Source organism: Magnolia sinica, chromosome 9 (assembly GCF_029962835.1).
Source record: "Magnolia sinica isolate HGM2019 chromosome 9, MsV1, whole genome shotgun sequence".
NCBI classification, from domain to species: Eukaryota; Viridiplantae; Streptophyta; class Magnoliopsida; order Magnoliales; family Magnoliaceae; genus Magnolia; species Magnolia sinica.
In genome coordinates, this window is record NC_080581.1 from 90061388 (window position 1) to 90083059 (window position 21672).

Below are 21672 nucleotides of genomic sequence, written 5' to 3' on the forward strand. Positions count from 1 at the left end.
CTACTGATGACCTCTTCTAAATAATCTTATGCAACATCCTTCATTTCTTACCAATAATCCTTCCGCTATCCACATCCAAATCAATTCGTCCACACAGATTTCAGGAGTCTTTAAGGAAATGCTCCTAAATAAAGAAAGTAGGGCCTCGAGTAATAGGGCAAGTCATGGTAGCTCAGGGCCAATATGCCTGATATCTTCTTTGCTTTCATGTAGCCACCATATAACACTTTGAAGCACTTTATCCCACTCATTCACTGATTTCTCTTTCCTTTATAGGACTCCTCCTAACACTAGGATTGCTAGAGGTAAACCTCCACATTTTGCAACTAGCTTTCTCCCCCAACTCCAAATTTCAAAGCAGGATTTCCGAGAAGTGCTTTCTTACAAAACAATGTCCAGCTTTCGTTTTCATTAAGTAAACGTATTCTATGGAGTGTGCTTTGTGCATCCGCATGCTTAGCTACCTCTTCATTGCGAGTCATGAGCGGCACTTTGTTGACAGCCTTGCATAAAACCTTAGGATCTAGCCTCCCAAAAAACACCAAAATTATGGGATAATAAAGCAATGAAATAAATCAAAGCATAAACCGCACGACACAAGAGATTTTTACGTGGAAAATCCTCAATGAGGTAAAAACCATGGGACCTTGTCCAGATCAACAATCCACTATGAAGTAAAACCTTACAACCGATCACAAGCACACACCGCTTGGATCAAACCTTCTTTACTCACGCAGGATTGGATAAACAACAAGAGAACAAAGAAAAACAGAAAGATCTCGCCAATTAGGAGGACGTATACCCTAAGTCAACAAGCACCATGCCATCTCATCCCATCACTCCACCTCACCACTTCTCTCTCTCTCTCTCTCTCTCTCTCTCTCTCTCTCACACACACACACACACACACACCTTTGATAGCCCTAAACCCTTTAGGAAACCCTTGTAAAGCTTTACAAAACCCTTTAATATCTCTTCGAAGTCGGATCACCTGACTAACCTCGACTAGTCGAGCAGGATCCTCGACTGGTCGAGCGGCCCACTCGATCGGTCAAGCACCTCCCTCGACTAGTGAAGCACCATAGAAAAATTCCGACCAAGCTCGCTAGAGTTTGAGTCAAGCCAATCCTCGACTAGTCAACCAGCACCCTCGACCGATTGAGTGAGGCTCTCGACCGGTCAAGCCTGGGGAGAAAACCCCATTACACTCTACTAGCCTTTTCCCTATCTGTCATTGCAATAATCAAGGCAACCCAAGCTTCTATAGCCCATATATCATTGATTACCACCGGATATCTCTTTCCTTTCAAGTACCTGGAGAGTTTCCTCCGCAAGTCTTCCTCAAGAATCCTCTCCATTTTGTATCGTAAGAGCCTTTTAATGCAATTTATGATGCTTATTAAAAGCTCTGGTGCTCATATTCTTGAGACACATACACCCAAGAATGGCAATCGAAACTGTTATTGTAAACTTTCTTAGCGAGAGTAGTCTTAAACTTTCTTAGCGAGAGTAGTCTTACTTATTCCACCCATACCAGTGATCAAAATGACAGCACAGCCGCCCCACAAAGTGTCTTTATCTCTTCTTCAATGCCAACCACATCGACTTCCTCAACGATGGGAGCCCTCTTCTCCCTATTCGTTTGGCTTTGATTTGAAGAACTTGAAGCTTCTCCACATGCCGGTATATTGATGTCGTACCTCTTGGATTATTATTTTTTTGAGCTTTCTTTCAATGTCGCGGTTCTTCTTTCTGTTCTTCTTTCTCATATCGTAGATGGTTGGCACATTCTTCTTTCTCATATCGTAGATGGTTGGCACATTCTTCTTTCTAATATCGTAGATGGTTGGCACATCTCTAATGCCACAACAAAACCTGGCAGGAAACTCATCAATCCAACAATTCTCTCTCTTCATCGTTTTTCAATCTTAAAGATGTAGGAGTCAATTATTGTATTTTTAAAAAGTTTTTTAAAATAATTTTGTTTCAAAATTTAAGTGTCTCCTCCATGTTTTTTTTTGTGAAAGTTTTTTGTTTTTAGTGTAGCTCTCTTATCCAACATCGGAAAAAATCAAAGAAATCTCATGTATATAAGAGATGTGATTTGTATAAGGCTTGAGCCGCTTACAAGGAATAGCCATTTGGGTTAGACCATCGGCCCATCTTAATGTTTATCTGCCATCCAACCCCTTGTTAAGGTCAACCAGGATAAAACGACCACACAAATATCATCTTTGGGGATCATGCCTTAAAATGTTTTTGGGAACTCTGCTTCATTTTTGGGATCATGCCTTAAAATATCACAAAGACTTGGATCTTTGCTTCGTTCTTGGGATCATGCCTTAAAATGTTTTTTCAATACAGATGGATAGCATAGATGAAAGGAACATACATCCACGGCAGGCCCCACAGTTAGGGATCCCACCCACGGTGGATCGTAGGGGCCCGTTTGGCCTGGTGGATTGGAAGGGATAGAATGGTATTAGGGTGGATGGCATGGATTTCTAGGTAATGATGGTGTTGTCAGTGGATTGTCTTGAGATCCATGGGATTGCTATATCCAGTCTGTTTGGCATGCCCGGCCAATCCCGGGATTAAACCTTCCCATCCCTTCCAATCCCTCAAACCAAACACGTCCCAGGCAAATTTGAACGGATTAGGGTAGATTGGATGGGATTTAAAGGTAATGATGGTGTTGTCAGTGGATTGTCTTAAGATCCATGGGATTGGGATCAGATCACCGACTCTGTTTGGCACGCCCGGCCAATCCCGGGATTTAACTTCCAATCCCTTCCAATACCATCCAGTCCCTTCCAATCCGACCGGCCAAATGGTCCCTAGGATCCAATGGAGCCAAACCTAGAAAAGTCACACAATGATTTCATCTTATTCTTTGGTCTTTCATAAACCATACTATGTGTGACTCACCATGTAGGAAAGATACCAAAATCGGCCTAATCCAAAATTCATATGGATCAGATATGTTGTATGGCCCATATGATTTATTATTATTATTTTTTTAATGGCTGATGTGAACATAAGGATCACGACCTGATGGACGGAGTGGATTTCGAGCACCCTCGACCTTGGGCGCCAATGCATTAAGCAAAACTGATATTGTTGAATGATTGATGTCTTGTGCTCATCAAAATACGTCGTTTGATGTACCTACTTTCACCTGTGAAGAAGATCCAAAATGGGCTTATGGTTTAAAATTGGGATGATGGAAAATTTTGAATTGTAAGCATTTGAAGGTTGGATGGAACACAGCAGTGCTTGAAACAAACTGCAGCAATAGTGGCACATTGGAACAAACGAATGGTTTGATACGCGTCTACCACAAGTAGTCTGATATGTGTCGATGTGTGAGGATTGAGTGAGGTTTTTTTAGGGAACTAGAAGCCCTCTCCAATGGTCAAAAGATAAGAATTAAGTTATTGTCCCTATATATTTTATTTTTTACTTTTCCTTTTATCCAATGACCAATTTCAATTTTAAAAATGAAGGCATCAATAACATCCTCAGCATCATAGGCAATTTCTCTTATTTGGGCCATCCGAAGCTTCCTGGTTGCCCCCTTCTGTTCTTAGTTCGGGGCTGCCTAGCTATGCTTCAGTTGATTTCTGTTTCATATACTTTCTATCTCTAGGGTTGCTGGAGAAGCCCAGCTCCTTCGTCAGGCCTGGCGCCATGGTGTAAATGATAGTTTAGGCTGCTTTTATATCATTATATGTTAGAAAAGGCCCATTTTCTTTTTGTGTGATTGCCAAAAGCCTTGTACGGACTTTTATTAATTAACAAAGTTACCAGTGATATGCTTCACCTTCAAAAATAAAAATAAAAATCTTTTATTCTTTCACATTCTCAGCATCATAAGCTACTCTTTTATATATATATATATATATATATATAAAACTCTTTTATTCTTTCACATTCTCAGCATCATAAGCTACTCTTATTTGGGCCACCCAAAGCTTGACTCTTTCATTCTCTTTGCACTTCCCATCAACATCCTTGAGGAAGGCATGTATCTGCTAAAGTTTGGTTTGAAGTGATCTAACCTGCTCATCTACTCCGACTAGGAAATATGCTTCCTAAGTTCAGTTTTTGTATGATGAACAAAACATCAAAGGAAATATGCTCCCTCCCTCTTCTTAAGAAGCCTATATGTTCAAAACAAGGCTTTCTGCAACTCTTACCTTCAAGGAAGATTGCTCCGTACAAAATAAAAGGCACCAAGTTATTTCATCTTTTGCTTTAGCAATCCGGTTGTCAAGGTCCTTGGGTTGGGTTTGGGCTGAAAAGGCGAACCTGATTTAATGCTGGTTGAGCAAATTCGGTCGGGTTAGGTCAGATAGAGTTGGGCACCTCTAGTGGGAATTCAGGTTGGATTGAGCTGTGGGCTGAGTCCTCTTGAGGTCAGATTACACTGGGGTTGAGGGTCAACCCAACCCAACCAACCCAAGTTGCACCCTATGTGCTACCACTGCATCTGCACAACAGAGTCCAAAAATCAAACCTGTAACTGCAAGCCGATGAAAATGCAATACAATGAACTGTGATAGAAATCTACTCAAAGACTAGAATTTTCTTCTCTGTAAAGCAGTAGCATTTCCATCTTTTGATGTTGACAAACCATCATATCCTTTGACAAAGCAATAGAAGGAACAGCTTCAAACCATCAAGCGGTTAAGGTGCAAGATCTGTGTCACACATCAGGTGGGCCCTGTGATTCTCAATCTCTCCGACTTGATTGTCAAGCGGTTAAGGCGCAAGATCTGTGTCCTCAACCTCTCCAACTTGACCGTCAAGCAGTTAAGGTGCAAGATCTGTGTCACACATCAGGTGGGCCCTGTGATTCTCAATCTCTCCAATTTGACCATAACAAGAGCCACTTCGAAATAGAAAAGCTGAAAAATGGAATATCAGAGTATGGCACCAAACAGCCTAGCAGCAATAAATTTAACAAATAGAAGCGGCGGCAAACATAGATATGAAAGATGCGACAGTATTCATAACAGAAGATCCAAATAAACTGATAATAAAATCACCACAACTTAGTTATAATCTACAGTTGGCACATAACCCTCCCTACCAAAAACAGACCTGCTATTGTTCCAGCTCACATTTCGTATACAGCCATATGCATTTTCTTTCCATACAATACCCCCACAACTGTAAAATATAAATATCAAAACTGACAGCAAAACCATATCCTTAACAATACAAGCGGAAGGAAACACTAATAAGATTTTGGCCCATCAAACTTGCTGAACACAGATGGAACTTGGAAGCCCCACGACCACACGAAGTGGCCCACTATCACACTAGCATCATCAACCCTTCAAATAGCATACAAGCACACTTCATATGGAAACAAGTTAGAACCAACACCCATCAGGGATGGGTCCCCCGATGGAAAGCAGGCCGTCTAGGCCACGTGTCTCATGGGAATTGGCATTGCTGCCTACTTATGTTGACGCTACTACCCCCTTGTTTTGGCTCTCTTCATACCAAGGCTGTTATGGAAGGGAGATACAGAGCCAGACATGTGCAGACCTTCCTCACGGAGTGTGCCGTTGAGCAGTGCAAGCTCTCTGAGCTGCTGCTTCTTGAAGAAATCTTGTGACTCGTCCTGGATTATAATAAATAAAATAAATGGAGAGAGAGAGAGAGAGAGAGAGAGAGAGAGAGGTATTCCATAACGACAACAGCAGCCGTAATGGCCACCCACCACTGTTACCGTTACAATATAGGCGGTTCGCCAGTGACGGCTTCTTCTTTTTCTTTTGATAAAAATTAAAAAAAAACTTGTATCAGCACAGTGGCGATCCGTAATAAGGGCTATTTCGCCTGTTGCAGGGCCGTAATGGGCCATTACAGTTTTTTTTTTTTTTTTTTTTTTTTTTTTTGGCCATTATAGCCGTGTAATATGTAACTGTGGCCACTGGTACCCTTACGTAACCGTTTTTGCATGAGAGAGAGAGAGAGAGGCCAATACATGGAATAGTTAATAACGATGAAAAGAATTTTAAGGTCAGGGAGGAGAAAAAGTTACCACAGGTTTAAGCAAGTCTTCAAGAATCTCACGTGCTTGTATCAGTCGGGAATCAACTATTTCTACTGGTAATTCTGCCTCAACAAGTATGTGAAGAGGCTCATTTAGATGCTCATACCCCGGCTTTCCTCTCATCATTTCTTCCTGTTACAAACAAAAATAAAACTACAGTTATGCCAGGCAATAACTAAAAACTCAACAATCAACTCAGACAGAGGTGTCCAAATCCAACTCAACTTGAAACTCAGAAAAGTACACAGTAAAGCTAGAAGGGAGGGAAATGCTAAAATCAAGTGAGATTATTTTACTCTTCAAATCTTTGATAAAAAAAATATTGAAATTAATGAATCAAGTCAATCAAGATTAACTTAATGCTTGATTTAGTTTAGAAGTTCAACTACTGGACAAGTACTGATTATATACAGGTACTCGATTAAATACAGGTAGATAAATAAAGGAAAAGAACGATGCTATGATCCCACATCAGCCCATGTCTTTAACACTTTACAACAATAACAATCTGTGAAACAGAGAAAGTGATACAAGTGGTACAGATAGGGCTGTCAACAGGCCAATGAACCTAGGCTGGAGCCCATCCTGGGCCCATGATGGGCCAACAAGAAAGGCCCGAACCCATCCCAATATGTTTATACCAAGGCCAAGCCCAGACTGAGCCCCAGCCCTTTTATGATGCAACCTTTTTGTCATCATCATCTAAACCTTATCACAAGTAATTGGGGTTGGCTACATGAATCCTTTTCCGCTATTCCACTCTATTGAAGGCCATATCTTCAGTTAGGACCAGAAGCCTTCTTTGCTAACTACCTCTATCCATGTCCTATTGGGCCTTCCTCTTGCCCTTTCAGAGCATTCAACTTGTACCAACTCACTCCTAACTGGTGAGGTTCTTGGTCTCCATTGCACATGACCAAACCATCTGTCTACTTTCAGTCATCTATTACTATTGGTACTACTCCTAAGTACCCTCAAATGCATTCATTTATAATTCTATTCTTCATCGTCTTGCCACTCATCTATCTCAACATACTCATTTCAGCTACACTCATCATATGACATGTTGTTCCTTAACTGCCCGACATGTTGTCCCATGAAGCATGATGCAACCGCCTGTCTTCTTTAATTTACAGAAGTGATGGGAATTTTGGGAGCTGGGATATAATCCCATGTTAGTTTTGTACCATTTTAAGAAATGGTGGTGACTCTTCAACTGTACACAGCATAGACATACAGCAATCCAAACCATCCTAATCACTGACCCAACCGTGGAAGGAGCATAATTGAAAATTTGATCTGAGAAAATATTAACAAATTGAGCTTCATCTTTCAAAAATAATTAAATAAATAACAATTTAAGCTTCAGTAAGAATTCGGACCACCCACTATTTTCCTTTTAACCTTCCATTTCACAGCCAATTATCAGATGGTCGGGATTCCTTGACGAGTGTCATTTTAAATATATGCTCCATCCACAAAGGAACCCACAATTTGGATGGTCCTGATGGTCAAACGTCAGTGGCATATGTGAGGATGACGAATCACTACCATTTTGTTGCAAAATTAATTAGGAGTCTAGCCCATAGAAACTTTTAATAACATACGTAGAAGAAGACTCGCAATTAATTCCAGAATTACAGTGACTCAATGAGACTTATGGCCCTTGATGCAAAGTGGCAGACCGTTCATCAGGCAGCGGGCATTATGAACATGCCATATACTAAAAATCAGGACAGTACTTTCATCAAGTGAGCCACACATATTCATTAAATTAGGACTGTTGGACATCATTTTACCTAAACAGTAACCACCCATTTTTCTGATACAAATTCAACCTGCCTAATCAGCGGAACCAACATTATCTTTGATCAATGGCATGTTCACATTGAACACTACCTAGTAAATGGCCTGGATCTCTAACACAAATGGCTTACCCAATCTTGACACATTTTAAAGCGCTTTTACGAGGTTGCCTGCATGGACGCCTTCATTGCTGTATGCATACATAAATGCGTGTAGGGTTTTGATGGGGACATTAGCAACATCCCCAATGCTTTTAATTTACACATGGGATGCACAATTGTCAGTCTGGACCATTCATTCAATGGTACCGTTGGGAGAAAGCCATGGTGCAAGAATAACAACAATCATCTAACCCTACGAATGAGGCCAATTTGTTCCAACTGTCTGTTTTTTTATGAGCAATAGATCGCATGGTTAGAATTATCAATTCAAAGTGCTACTTTGGAATAATAAGCAATACAAAGTGGGCTTTATTAGATAGATGGTTCAAATGATGATTGGACCTATTTTGTTTCTCCACTTCATCTTGATTGTCCATTTTCCATGCTATTGATTGGATGCTTAGGATCATCTGATTGACATTATTTTTGCACCATGGCTTGTCCCTAATTGTCAAGATTGATGATTGGGCATCCCAAGCACCAATTAGAAGCTTTGGGGGCATTGCTAATGTCCCCATGAAGGTGGGGACATTAGCGAAACCTGTGTGTGTGTGTGTCCACACACAAACAGAGAGATCATATATAGAGAGAGAGAAATGATCAAGTGGGCTAAGTATATGGAACATTCTCATGCACCTAGTAGCATGCTAATTTACAAAAAGAGGTCCCATGGTGTTTATCATTTGTAGATGACATAGTTTTGATTAATGAGACAAAGGAGGAGATAAACACAAAGCTAGAACAGAACTATCAAGTCTTGACCAGTGTTTCAAATTGCGCTTGTGGCACAGCAGTAGCGTACGCAATGTAGCATAGCATAGCCGTAGCGCTATGTAGCATAGCTAAATAGTGTAAATCCCCTATAGCGTACGTTACAAGGGTCACAATGTATAGCATGTAGCATTTGTAGCGTATGCTACAGTGTATTTTTTTAAAAAGTTTTGCTTGTTAAAAATAGTGTAAATTTTATATTATTAAAAAGCATAAAATGTAAAGTTAAAATCAAACCTTTCTTTGTTTACTTTCACTTTCAATGGTGGTGATCCTTTGCTAAAGTTGGTGTGAAACTCACACATTAAAAACCTTTAAGACTAATAAAAGGAAAAGGATTTTTGAAAGAAGGTTTTTGAAAACGCCTCTTTATATTGATGACATATGAATTGTACTTAATACTCTTAACCAGTGGGATTTTTATTTCTTTTTCATACTTATGAGTTGTGACTTGTGGTTTCAATTAGACATTAACTATAGTGGTTTGCTTAGAAAGCTGTTGATGTGAGAATTATTTAATTTGGTTTATAATTTTATATATGTAGATTGGCTTTTGATAAATGATAATTAATAACTTGTTTAAACATGCTTATACTTAAAAAAAAAAAAATGAAAATCCTTTTAGGCATTTTTTTTTAATTGCTTTTTCTTACTATTTATCATATTTTTCCTATTTTTAAATTAAAAAATAGAAGTATCGCGTAGCTTACGCTACACGCTACAGAGGGTTGAACGCTACCCAACACACTACCGCTATTTAAAACACTGGTCTAGACTTTGCTAGAGTCAACTGAGTCTTTGATGCAACCAAGTTTTGAGTTTGATTAACAAGGTTTGAGTAACTTTCAAGTAGAGTTTTCAGGTCCTTACACACTTGTTAGGAAGAATGACAAAAATCATTATTATCACCTGAGTTGGATCCTTGATGCTGCCACGGCCTCTGATCAAGACACGGCATTCAGTACTTGCCTCCACTCGCTTAAGGGAGTTCCCTCTAGGACCTAGAAGGCGACCTACAAAGTTGTACTACAAAAGGGAATTTCATAGAAAATTTATTAGCCTAGAGAATGAGATAAATGATTTGAAAATACCAGAATGGAGCAAAACGTTGTGGCATACAGTAGGGTATTTGTCAACAGGAATATCAACCCTGATTGTTTTCTTGACAATGAGACCTGAGGAGCTTCCCTGTGATCCAAGCCAGCCATGTGCTGATGATGGCTGTAACAATCCCAACCTCTGCACATACAACCCAATTTCCTATCAAATAGGCAAAAGGAAAAGAAAAATGCCAGGAGAATCACTAGGGAAGACGAACAGAACAGTATTTGAGGGTGTCACCTTTTTCAATGAAGAATAATATTTTATTGAAAGCAGCTTTTAACTCTCCATAGAAGTGAAATTAGAACAAGATGAAAAGATTAAGGATGTGTTTGGTTGCACCAAATATCATGATATTTTGCAAAAATTAGACCGATTAATCATGAAATTTCATGATATTGGTGCAACCAATCGCAGTCTAAAGAAAATCTTAAACAAAAATATAATGATTGAACAGAAATACGAAATAGTCATGCTCTCAAGCAATAGAAGCTGAAATTGAAGAGACGTAACAAAAAAATAACACAGCCAAAGCATCATGGACATTTATATCAAGGTTTCCACAACCTTTATCATCACCATAGCTTTGCCCCAGCTATAAGGTTTTCCGAACTTGAAGGCCTAACTTCTACAATTCAATAGCTTCAGCTCTAGAATGCACTGACACAATTTAAGTTTCAGATGATTCTTAATGTTCTAGCTGGGCATTTTAGGTAAATAATTATTAAAGCTACAGAAGAACAAGGCAGTGATCACATGACGATATACAAAATCAAACTCAACTAGGATCAGTGAAGCACTGAAATAAATATTGTAGAAACATGATTAAGCAGTCGACAAATGTCATCGGGAAGCAAATAATTGCCTACCATATCTATTTATGATTGAATATTGGCACCATGTGTTTAGGTAGCATATGTTAGTATGTGTTTAGGTAGCATATGTTAGTACCTAAAAAAGGACCGTTTTTTTAGTCCAATACACAAAACCTGAACGGTCAAGTCATCAGTTTTCCTACCCTGAATAATATTTTGTTCACTTCAAGTACCACTTGAAATGAACCACTGCCAGAAATGGACCTTGTCCACCCTCAATTCCCAAGGTACTTCCAAGTGCACCCTTATTCAGTTGTGCAATGCAGAAAAGCATTCTTATCTGTTCAACATCACTGACTATATCTTGCTGCGCATTCACACTTGCCAGTTTCTAACTTTTGGCATTTGAGGCTTTGGTTCAAACAGCCTTCCATGTTAGTATCTATGCGACAATGACAAAATTTTCCCAACAAAGAGGCGGCCAGATTTTGCATTGCTTAACAACTCCTGATGTAAAAGCTAATTTGAAAGCCCCCAAGAAACCAAGTTTATTTCTTTGCCATTCTTTTGTAATAATGTCAGTATTCCAATCCTAGTAACAGTCGAAATTCATAACTCAATCACTAAAACAGGAAATTTAATTCAAGTTAGCACCAGCTGTAAGAAACAATGTCAGTAATGCTTGTCAATAGTAGAAATATTGGATGGAAAAAGGAGTTATGTTAATGATTAGTATCCATACTTCCGATTGAAATGCTGACGCCCATCCATTCATGTCAGCTCCTCCTCCATTTGAAAATAACCCTCCAGAAGTCAGAGGGCTAGCATGTTCCAGCCCACTTTGATCTCTAAGAGATGCATTCCCCAACAGTGTGGTTACACGCAATATTTCTGCTTCACAATTTCAATTTCAAGAGTAAGATGTGTACCAGTTAGTTGAAGTCAACATGGTTGATTAAACGGTTTCATATATCAAAGTTAGCACTCTGTCAATGTAAGTAATTCTTTTACAATAAATAGCCTAGAAAAACAGGTTACTTCCTTGGACACCCAACACCCACACACACATACATACATACATATATAAGGGCATCTACAGCATTATTTCAGTTAATGCAGAATGAATGTGGCTAAACTAGAGAATATACAATTCAAGCTTACAGTAATTATCAATATCTAGGGCAATCGAGTATATAAATACATACATACACGCATATGTATAGATATACGTCAGGCTATTTCAGTTAATGCAGAATGATAAGGTGGCCAAACTAGAGGATATACAATTCAAGCTACAGTAAGTAACGATTTCTTGGGCAATGGGGGTAACAGCTTTCTCGGGATGTAATAGAGACGATTTGGTGGCATCTTGGGGTGATGTCCCTGGACTGTCAGGGGAAAGATCATCTCTCACCACCCTTTCCTCCAAGACACACTCAAGGTGTGCATTTCCTTCTTGCTTGATTTAATAAAATGCTAGTATTATCATTCAAAATAAAGTATTACTAATTGGATAACTACTATAGACATATGTATTTACCAGACCTAGTTGTTCATAAATAAAATAGTGTTGACCATATTATGTCACGATTAACAGCGAGAAATAGGAGAACCATCGTCAGTAACGACTCCTTTGTTCTAAGCTACTGCTAAAAATAGCTTTAGCAGTAGCTCTTTTTTCACTAACACTACTGCAATCAAAACTCCATAAAATGCACATGCACAGGTATGTACATCCACAATCCCAACGAAGGTCGCTGTTAGAACCTAACATATTATCAGGAATGCAATGATATTTCTGCAGTTCAGTATAAATGATTTCTTAAAGAAATATGGATTAGGCAGTGCAAATTGTCAACGGGATAAGTTCAAGAAAGGCTTTTATTAATAATTTAGTAGGTTTTCATTTTTGGAAGCAACAAGTCAAGGTTCTCATGTAGCCACTCCCTCACCCGGTCAGTAAAGCCAAATTTAATGACCTAATAAGAACCTACTCCTTGCTGACCTTACAGATATAAAACAGCTTCAGTTTTGGGCAAGAATTAACAATTTGGTTACTTTGGCAGATGAACTGTAGTAGTATCACCATTGCAACATGCTAGGGGCAAATGTAATGATTGATTCATAATGTTATAATTCTCTTCCTTCATAAATGAAGCATTGCATGCAGGGTTTTGAATAATGGGATTGATGGGCTTATCAGCTGGGCCAAAAAGCGATATAATATAGGGCTGTTAGATAAGGACAAAGGAAAAAAGGAGAAAAAAAAAAATCGAAAGAGAAAGGAAGAGGAGAAGGAAAGGGAAGGGAAGGAAAGGAGGAGGGAAGGTAGAAAGAACTAGGTCAATGAAACCCTATCTCTGATACCATGTTGAGAGAGAGAGAGAGAGATTTGGTAAAAATTAGTGATCAAAAATATAGTGCTCTAACCCAATTTTATCAAGATAACACTACCAAAAAAAATGGTGTCCCAAGTGAGCTTGGAAAAATACAAATATATTCTCTAACAAGGGCGTATAGGATTGTACAGGACCCATGTTGGACAATATAGGCCCATACTGGACATTTTTCTTTCTTTTTTTCAAAAAAAAATAAGTCTTGAAAAAAAAAAATGGAAGAATAGGAATGTCAACATCAAAACTATCTTCTTCTTCTTTTCTTTTGTGGTTTTCAACTTGTACTCAATGATGTATCAAACCATTCTTTGATAAGAATGTCAGTTGTCAACTTGACCTGCTGAAACTCAACAAATAAGTCCTAATCGAACAAAAATCAAGCATGATTTGGTATATTATTTAGGGCCCATTCCATATGAATACGACAAAAGGATGATGAAAGAAACGAAGAAAAAAATTGATGGTTTACCTTTCTTAGGATATTACCAAAAATGGTCCATTCTACTCTGATTCATTGAATCCCACTCAAATCTTGTGCTTTCATCCTCAAAATAGGCCAAGATCTACTCTATTAATGGTTGAAATGAAGAAAAAAGTTGATAAGCAAGATATTTTGAAAAATAAAAATTTCATAACAGGACCCTTGTGATTGCACTGGGGTCACATCAACCATAATAAGCCTGTGGCATCATTGATACTGGCATTAGCCGATAAAGCCTATTTTTTTCTTATCTAACCAGTTCACCCCATATCGTAATGGGGTTGGCTGATATGGCCATAGCATACCAATATTTAAAACCATGACAGCACCTCAATTCAAATCCCAAGACATAGAAACCTAAACTTCACAGGCTATTAAAGAATAATGAGTACATTAATGCATTCCATTATTCTTTAAATAGGCATTTTTAAAGAACCACATACTTTCTTTTTTCTAGCTAATTTTTCTTCAGAAAGAACTTCCCTGTCTTCTAGGAAATAAAACAAATGTCTTTCTGACTAGCATTTTAACTAGATATTAATAAATTTCCAGAACTTACAAATTGCAACGGTTCGAAGGTACTTATGATTTGTGAACCCCTTTGAACAGTCTTTTAGGATACTATAAGAAGATTTTCTAAACCTCAATGGATGTTACACTTGTGTTGCATGGTTTTAATCAAGTCTGTCTAGTACCCACAAACAGCATAAATGAACAACTCAATAATTTCAATCCCGTTGCATATTGGAAATTTTAGAACCCTATACATCCATTCCCAAAGACTGCCACATCATCATCGAAAGTCAATTCTCTACATGCCCCAAGTAGCATAGCAGTATTATTTCAACATAACTAGTACCATCCAACCCATAGTTGCAAGAAACATGGAGTGAAGCAGCAACGGATTCGGCTACAGAAGTGGGGAAGCGTCTGTTTGAAAAAGTTATCTAGTATAAACAGCTAGGAAGCAGGAACACAAGTGTGAAGTGCGATTTGACACAGGAGTGACAACTGATAAGAAGGAATAGGGATTCCAATGAATTTACTAGGTGCACCAATCTTACAGATCAGCAACTATTAAATATTTATGAAACCACAAAATTGACGATCTTTCACTTTTATTATTTTAATGCTAAATAATCATAATCATAATCAGATGGCAGTGATTGGACTGGAGATGCATCTGGGAAGATGGAATGAAGATCGAACTATCTCCAGACAGAGACCCTGCAAATCACACTGAATGACTTTCCCTCAGCTAAGGCATCCATTATAACACCAATTAACTGCATGATTGACAAGAAATTAACCAGTGCAGTACCTTTTGTCAAGACCATCTATTAACTCAGTGTCAACTATTTTTCAATTAAACAGGTAAAGTGGACAGTCACAACACAACTGCTCAACAACATTTGACATTGCACTGCAATCAACTGCAAAATTTCCTACAGAGGATTGACTCACTCAATCAATGATATAAAAGTATGGCTGCAACTTGCCCAAGTTCCGGTCGGGTTAGGTTGGGTTGTCAGGGTCCCTGGGGGGTTAGGGTTGGAAAACTCCAAACTGATTTGAAATTGGGTTCGGCTTGGATTGAGCAAATTTGGGTTGGGTAAGGTCCGGTTGGGAATAACCACATGCATTCAGGTCAGGTTAGGTAGGGTTGCTTTAAAGTTGAGTATAGAGGAATTCAGGTATGGTTCAGTTAGTGCACCTCAGGTTGGAATTCAGGTTGGATCAGGTTGTGAGTTGGGTCCGCTTGAGGTTGGGTCGGGCTCGTGTTGACCTTCAAACCGACCCAACCTGTACAAGTTGCACTTTTATATAAGAGTAAACCGTTTTCTCTTCATTGGCTCTATCTGGTCCATTTTTTTATTTTTATTTTTTTCCTTTCACATATACCCAAGCCCCAAGGCTTAGGAACACTCGTGAACAATTGCACATTCTCGTTTACCAGCCAGCAGATAGATTCCTGTGAATCAACATGTGATAAAATAGGTCAATAACAAATCAGAAGGATAGCAATCGCAATCGCAATAATCTAAACAGCTTGCTTCAAGGAGACCCAATAAATGAAATATAGTTTCATGAAAGCATGAAGTGCGGTAACAAAATCAGGTACAGGAACAGGAAGCATCTCTTTCAAAATGTAAATAAGTAGGAGGTGGGAGTGGGAACAAGATTCCAAAGTGGGGATTTCATGTAGGAGGAGCACCTAGTTAAAAGGATCCTGCAACTAAAAAATAAACCCCCTCCAACTGTCCGAATGACTCGAATAGCGCATCCCCATCTGGCCATCCAATGATATAAGTTCATTAAAATCCATCACATACCACAACAATGGTACAGGCAGTTGTCGACAACTAAGATCAAACAGACAAGCATTCCCACAATGGAATTCAAAATTCCATTTCCATGTATCTATCAGAAGGAACCATCCAATTGCTGAAACCAAAGAACATCATAGAGAGAATTCAGTAATGCATCTGAGTGGAAAATGCCTAAAAATGAGACACCATTGTACAGTAGCATTTTTAATATCTAAACATAGAATTTCAAAGCGGAAAGGCGATTAACCTGCAGCTAGGGACCTCACCGTGATTCAGCAATCGATAGCAGTGAGGAAGCACTGCCGTAAATGGACCGATCTTGTGCCGCTCTGCCAGCAACTCAGAGAGATACCTACCAAATAAATCACTGCATTCTCATCATTCAAACTCATTCACAAAAGACATCCATACATCATATCAACCCAGAATTATCATTAATTCCCACCACACGAAATAAGTCAGATACCTAAAAAAGGGTAGTGAATAATATATACAATGCAAGTTCAAGCACAACAGCCTCTCTTTTTCTTCTCTTTTTCCTCATGCTCATACCAGCAACTCAACTGGATGGGCTGCCTTACATTGATCAAGACAGTTCACATGATGGACCCCACTAGGAATGGGCCATCCCTTCCTGATGGAAAATCATAACATCACGACTGGTAGGATTTCTCTATATCGAATATAGGCCGTGGGCTGAACTGTTCATTTGCAGGTAACCTATCAAGTACAGTTAATATCATTCACAAGAGAATAACTTCATGGAATGGCCCATTCTGTAACTGAACAGGTGGTGCCCGCCTTACATTGATCCAGACCATTTACCTGATAGGCCCCACCATGAATGAGCCATTCTGCAGTAATCTCCCCAATGGGCAACCAAAACACCATGGCTGGTAGAGATTTCTTCCTGTCGAACGTAGGCCATTGGCTTTAAGATCCATCATGAGAGGATAACCTCATGGAGTGTCCCATCAAGCAACTGAACAGGTGGGACCCGTCTAACATTGATCCAGACCGTTCACATGATGGGGCCCGCTACGATTGGGCCATACTGCAGTAATCTCACTGACAGAAAATCATAGCACGATGACCGGTAGAGATTTCAACCTGATGAACATAGGCCATTGAGTTCAGCTCGTCTAGGAGAGGATAACTACATGGAATGGCCCACCCAGCAACTGAACACTGAGGCCTGCCTAGCAATGATCCAGACCGTTCACATGATGGGTCCCACTACGAACGGGCCATACAGCAATAATCTCCAGGACAGGACACCATAACACCATGAACGGTAGAGAGTTCTCCCTGTCGAATTAGGGCATTATCTGAACCGTTCAATTCCAGGTTGCCAATCAAGTATAGTGAAATCATTCAGGAGAGGATAATCTCATGGAAAGGCCCATCCGCGATGAAACCAGTCGGATAGACGGCTTAGATCGAAGGAAAGAAGATCCCAAATGAACGGCTGCTGGGCCGAACAAAAACGCCATTTTGTTCGGGCCGAGCACCGTACACAATCGAGATTTAGATTATATCAGATCAGATTCCAGAAAAAGGAAAAGCGAGTACAGAGGAAGGGTATTTTACGTAAATAAAGAGGCTTTGGAGGGTAGAAGATTACTTTTCTTGCTCAACGAGAGCCGAGGAGGCGGAGCGAATGCCCGAGATGTGGGGAGACTGAGGAGCGGTGGAGGGAGAGGGCGAGTAGGCCATATACCTGCCGGATGACATCTTTTCCGGCGGGATGTATGTCAGATTCCGGCCAGATTCAGGTGAGATGGCGGCGAATTCCGGCGACAAGGGGTGGAAGAGTCGGTGAAGCGGCCTAAGGCTGGAGTAAATTTTATAGACAGAGAGAGAGGAGAGGCTGATTTACTGTCCGAAGAGTACGATAAGGTACATTCGAGTGCACTTTTTTCGGTACTGGTCTCTCACACGTGTAGCAATATGTGACCGTGTGAAAATCTTAATCCGTTTATCAGATGGGACCCACTGTATAGATAACCTTTAGTCAAAATTCAGACAATCTGGTAATCAGGAGTTCAGTGCTTATATAAGAAAAGAAATGGACGGTTAGTAACGTTCACATGCAATCTAATTACCTATCTGATGTTCCCACAACCCTGAATTTCATGACAGGCCTCTAAACAGTGGGACCCATCTGATGAACGGCTTGGATCTCGTATTTACATGCTGCGTTGCCGCGTGTCACTACGTGCAAAGAAGGAGCAGTTGGCAGTCCTCAAGGAGCGGGTGTCGGGTCCCGCTCATTATGATACAAGATTCTCCGCAAGTGGGGCCCAGGCAACCTGCTAAAAAAATCTGAACGGCTTGGAGCTCTCCATTTAGAAGATCCTCATCTTCGTTATTTGTGAATTTTCCTCTCAAGATCCCATCCGTTCACGAAAGGTCCACGACATCTGAGGAACCCTTCAAACAAGGAGATTTCCAAGGCATCCACACCGTGCAGTAGAAGGGCCATCCCATCAAACGAACAGTAAAACCCTGGCCACGGACTCCATTCGGTAGTGTGCTGGAAAGCTCTGTGGGACCCACCATGATGTATATGTTTCATCCACGCCGTCCATCCGTTTTCCCATCTCCTTTTAGACAAATCCAAAAAATGAGGCAGATCCAAATCTCATGTGGACCACACCACAGGAAACAGTCGGAAAAAAATCATAGTGGGCCCTGGGAAGTTTTTAACGGTGGATGTTCAATCATCACAGTTTCCTATGGTGTAGTCCACCTAAGATTTGGATCTGGCTCATTTTTCATCTCATTCCTAAATGATCTTAAAAAACAGATGGATGGCGTGGATAAAACACAGACATTATGGTGGGGCCCACAGAGGACTGATCAGCACCCACGTCGGTACTAGAGCGGTCGCTACTAAGTCCGAGTCCCGGCACGGAATGGCTGTCGACAGCTCTTATTTTTCTTCCTTGATTACCCCTGCAGTGTGCGGTAGTTATGCACTCAAAATTTGTACACGTGGCACAAGAACGAACCTATAAAAACCTTGAAATTGTGGGACCCACTTTCTTTAAGTGAGTCGTGAGCTAAATCTACCGTTGGAGTGATCTCTGGTTGATTGGTTGGCTCTGATGGACGGTTAAAACGAAAAAATTTCAAAAGTTCAAGAATCAGCTTATAGGATCTTCCAATAAATTTCATTTTGATTTTGTGGCCTATCTACAGTGGGTCCCATAACATGGACGGTTTGATTTGAGTTGTGTGTCTGCCAACTATACTATTTAACGGTCATCACACTATAAGTTAATGACCGCAAGATTACATATATCCAGCCCCTTTATTTTGTGATCAGGACCATTGATTGAATGAGGCCCACTATTATTGGAGATGGGCCCCATTCTCCAACAGAATAAAGCCTCACAACAGGGAAATCTTTGAACTATTTTCCGTTGAATATGAACCGTTGAGGTGTCTTTAACGTTATGGACGGCTGATGACGCTGTTAAGATCACCTAGCTTCAAAGATATTGAATTCAAACCCCCATTCAAAGGGATCCCATCGTGTTAACAAACCACAGCCACACATCACCTCATCATAAGATCTCACTGTTTCTTGTGGTGTGGCCCAAGGAAGTTTTGGATCTACCCCATTTTTGGAATCACGTCCTAACAGGAGCTGAAGAAACTGATGGACGGAGTGGATGTCACGTGGACATTGCAATAAACTCCATAGAACTTTGTGCCCCTTGGGCTCTCAATCTAAGGTTGTAATACACAGCACACATCAATTTTTTTTTTTAGTCTCTTCCATTAACGGCATGAGAACATGACCCCCTTCAATCCTATCCGTCAAATAGCAGCTTTGTTGATAAGCAAGCTGCACTGTCAATTGACAAAGTGGACCGTCGAACTCTTAGATTAGGCTTGGATTGAGTGTCAGGACCGACGGTCCAGATTGGGTTAAATTTAGACCATGTAAAACAGACCATCAGCTCAACTCGAAATCTCCTGGCCCATTAGGGTTTGAGTTGTGTTGAACACGGAGCTGAAGTTGAGGTCTTGCCTAAACCTAGCCTAGCCTGTTGAGGGAGTGGTTAGGTGTGGCCCACCTTAACTAACATGGCGTGGCCTTGACTATGGGGCCCACTTTTTTTTTTTTACAGCCATCGTCACATCCCCTGCACCACAGTAGAATTTCACCACAATCGACATTCAAACCCACGACCTCTTGTGGAAACTCTCGTGGGTCTGCCACTGGTGCCCGAGTAAGAACTAACGGATCGGCTACTCCGCCTGCCACCCGCCAATGGCTGGTGGTCAGTACTCTGTGGGCCCCACCATGATGTAAGTGTTTCATCCATGCTGTCCATCTATTTATATAGATCATTTTATGGTATTGGACCAAAAATGAGGTATATCCCACTCTCAACTGGACCACATTACAGGAAACAGTGTTGAATGAATGTTGACCATTAAAAAATTTTAGAGGGCTATAAAAGTTTTAGATCAAGCTGATCTTTGTTTTTTACCTTCATTTGGGTCTGTATGACATAATCAACAAATTGGATGTCAAATAAACAGTACAGTGGGCCTTAGGAGGATTTTAATGGTGAATATCCAATCATTATTGTTTTCCTGTAGTGTGGTCCACCTTGGATTTATATCCCTCTCATTTTTGGGAACAAGCACTAAACTGATCTTTTAAAATGAATGAAAGAAATGGATGAAACACATACATCATGGTGGGGCCCACATAGCACCAAACACCAACCACGGGGCTAGTGGGAGGGGGAGTAGCTAATCTGTTTCCCTTATATATATATATATATATATATATATATATATATATATATATATAGAGGACACGAATTGCAGAGTAGCTAATCTGTTTTCCTTTTATATATATATAGGACACGAATTGCATCTTAGCCCCACCCGGACAGTAATCCGTCTGAGTAGGGTTATGTGGGGCCTCCAATGATGTAAGTGTTTTATCCACACAGTTTAACGCTTTTCTCGTATCATTTTAATGTATGTATATAAAATTGAAGTAGGTGCACAGCTCTAGTGGACCACACCGAAGGAAGCTGCAGTAATAATGATACCCACCGTTGAAACCTTTCTAAGAGCCACTGTGATTTGTTTTTATCATCCAACCTATTAATAAGGTCATGTAGACATGGATGAAGTGAAAAAACAAATATTAACTTGATTCGAAACTTCTCCAACTCCCAAGAAATTTTTAATGGTGGAAATTAGATCTTCACTTTGTGGTCCACTTAAGCCCTGTACCTTTCTCAGTGTTTGGTTTATACCTTAAAATGATATGAGAAAAGTGATTAATAGCTTAAATAAAACAATTACATTACGATGGGCCCCACAAAGCCCTGCCCAAATGGATTACCATTCAAGCGGGATAGGACGCAATCTCTCTCTCTCTCTCTCTCTCTCTCTCTCTCTCTCTCTCTCTCTCTCTCTCTATATATATATATATATATATATATATATATATATATATATATTGCCCGCTCATTTTTATACAACACAAGATAAAATGAAGCAATTCAAAATTTTAGGTAAACTACGTCATAAGAAACAATGGTGATTGAAAGCCCACTATTAAAATTTTTAAAGGCTACCATAATGTTTACTTGCCATCTAGCTTGTTGATAAGGCCAAGCAAACCTGGACAAAATGATAAACCAAATATCGGCTTGATCCAAAACTTTTCTATGTCACGGGGAGTTTCTAATGGTCAATTA

At 39.9% G+C, this 21672-nt stretch overlaps 1 protein-coding gene across 4 annotated transcripts; it reads right to left on the minus strand.

Moving 5' to 3' along the window:
• Nucleotides 1-5015: 5015 nt before the first annotated feature.
• LOC131256040 (KH domain-containing protein At5g56140-like) lies at nt 5016-17782 on the minus strand. Of its 4 annotated transcripts, none has more exons than XM_058257034.1 (7): nt 17556-17782; nt 16198-16298; nt 11467-11618; nt 9928-10047; nt 9718-9834; nt 6059-6202; nt 5016-5635 (listed from the first exon to the last, which is right to left on the minus strand). In XM_058257034.1, the coding sequence occupies exons 1-7, from the start codon at nt 17663-17665 to the stop codon at nt 5486-5488; spliced, it is 894 nt and encodes a 297-aa protein (XP_058113017.1). In that variant the 5' UTR covers nt 17666-17782; the 3' UTR covers nt 5016-5485. The 4 variants fall into 4 exon arrangements, with proteins under 4 accessions (XP_058113017.1, XP_058113020.1, XP_058113019.1 ...); XM_058257037.1 differs by having other exon boundaries at nt 16198-16283; nt 17556-17781; XM_058257036.1 differs by having other exon boundaries at nt 11467-11615; nt 17556-17781.
• Nucleotides 17783-21672: the final 3890 nt, after the last annotated feature.

What these genes read in the sequence shown, in the direction of transcription:
- LOC131256040 (XM_058257034.1), bottom strand. Translation starts at nt 17,665, where the DNA reads ATGTCATCCGGCAGGTATATGGCCTACTCGCCCTCTCCCTCCACCGCT. An exon ending in GCTCTCGTTGAGCAAGAAAA is followed by an intron (nt 16,299 to 17,555) that starts GTAATCTTCTAC and finishes ATGAGAATGCAG; the next exon opens with TGATTTATTTGGTAGGTATC. An exon ending in GCATCAAGGATCCAACTCAG is followed by an intron (nt 6,203 to 9,717) that starts GTGATAATAATG and finishes TGTTTGTAACAG; the next exon opens with GAAGAAATGATGAGAGGAAA.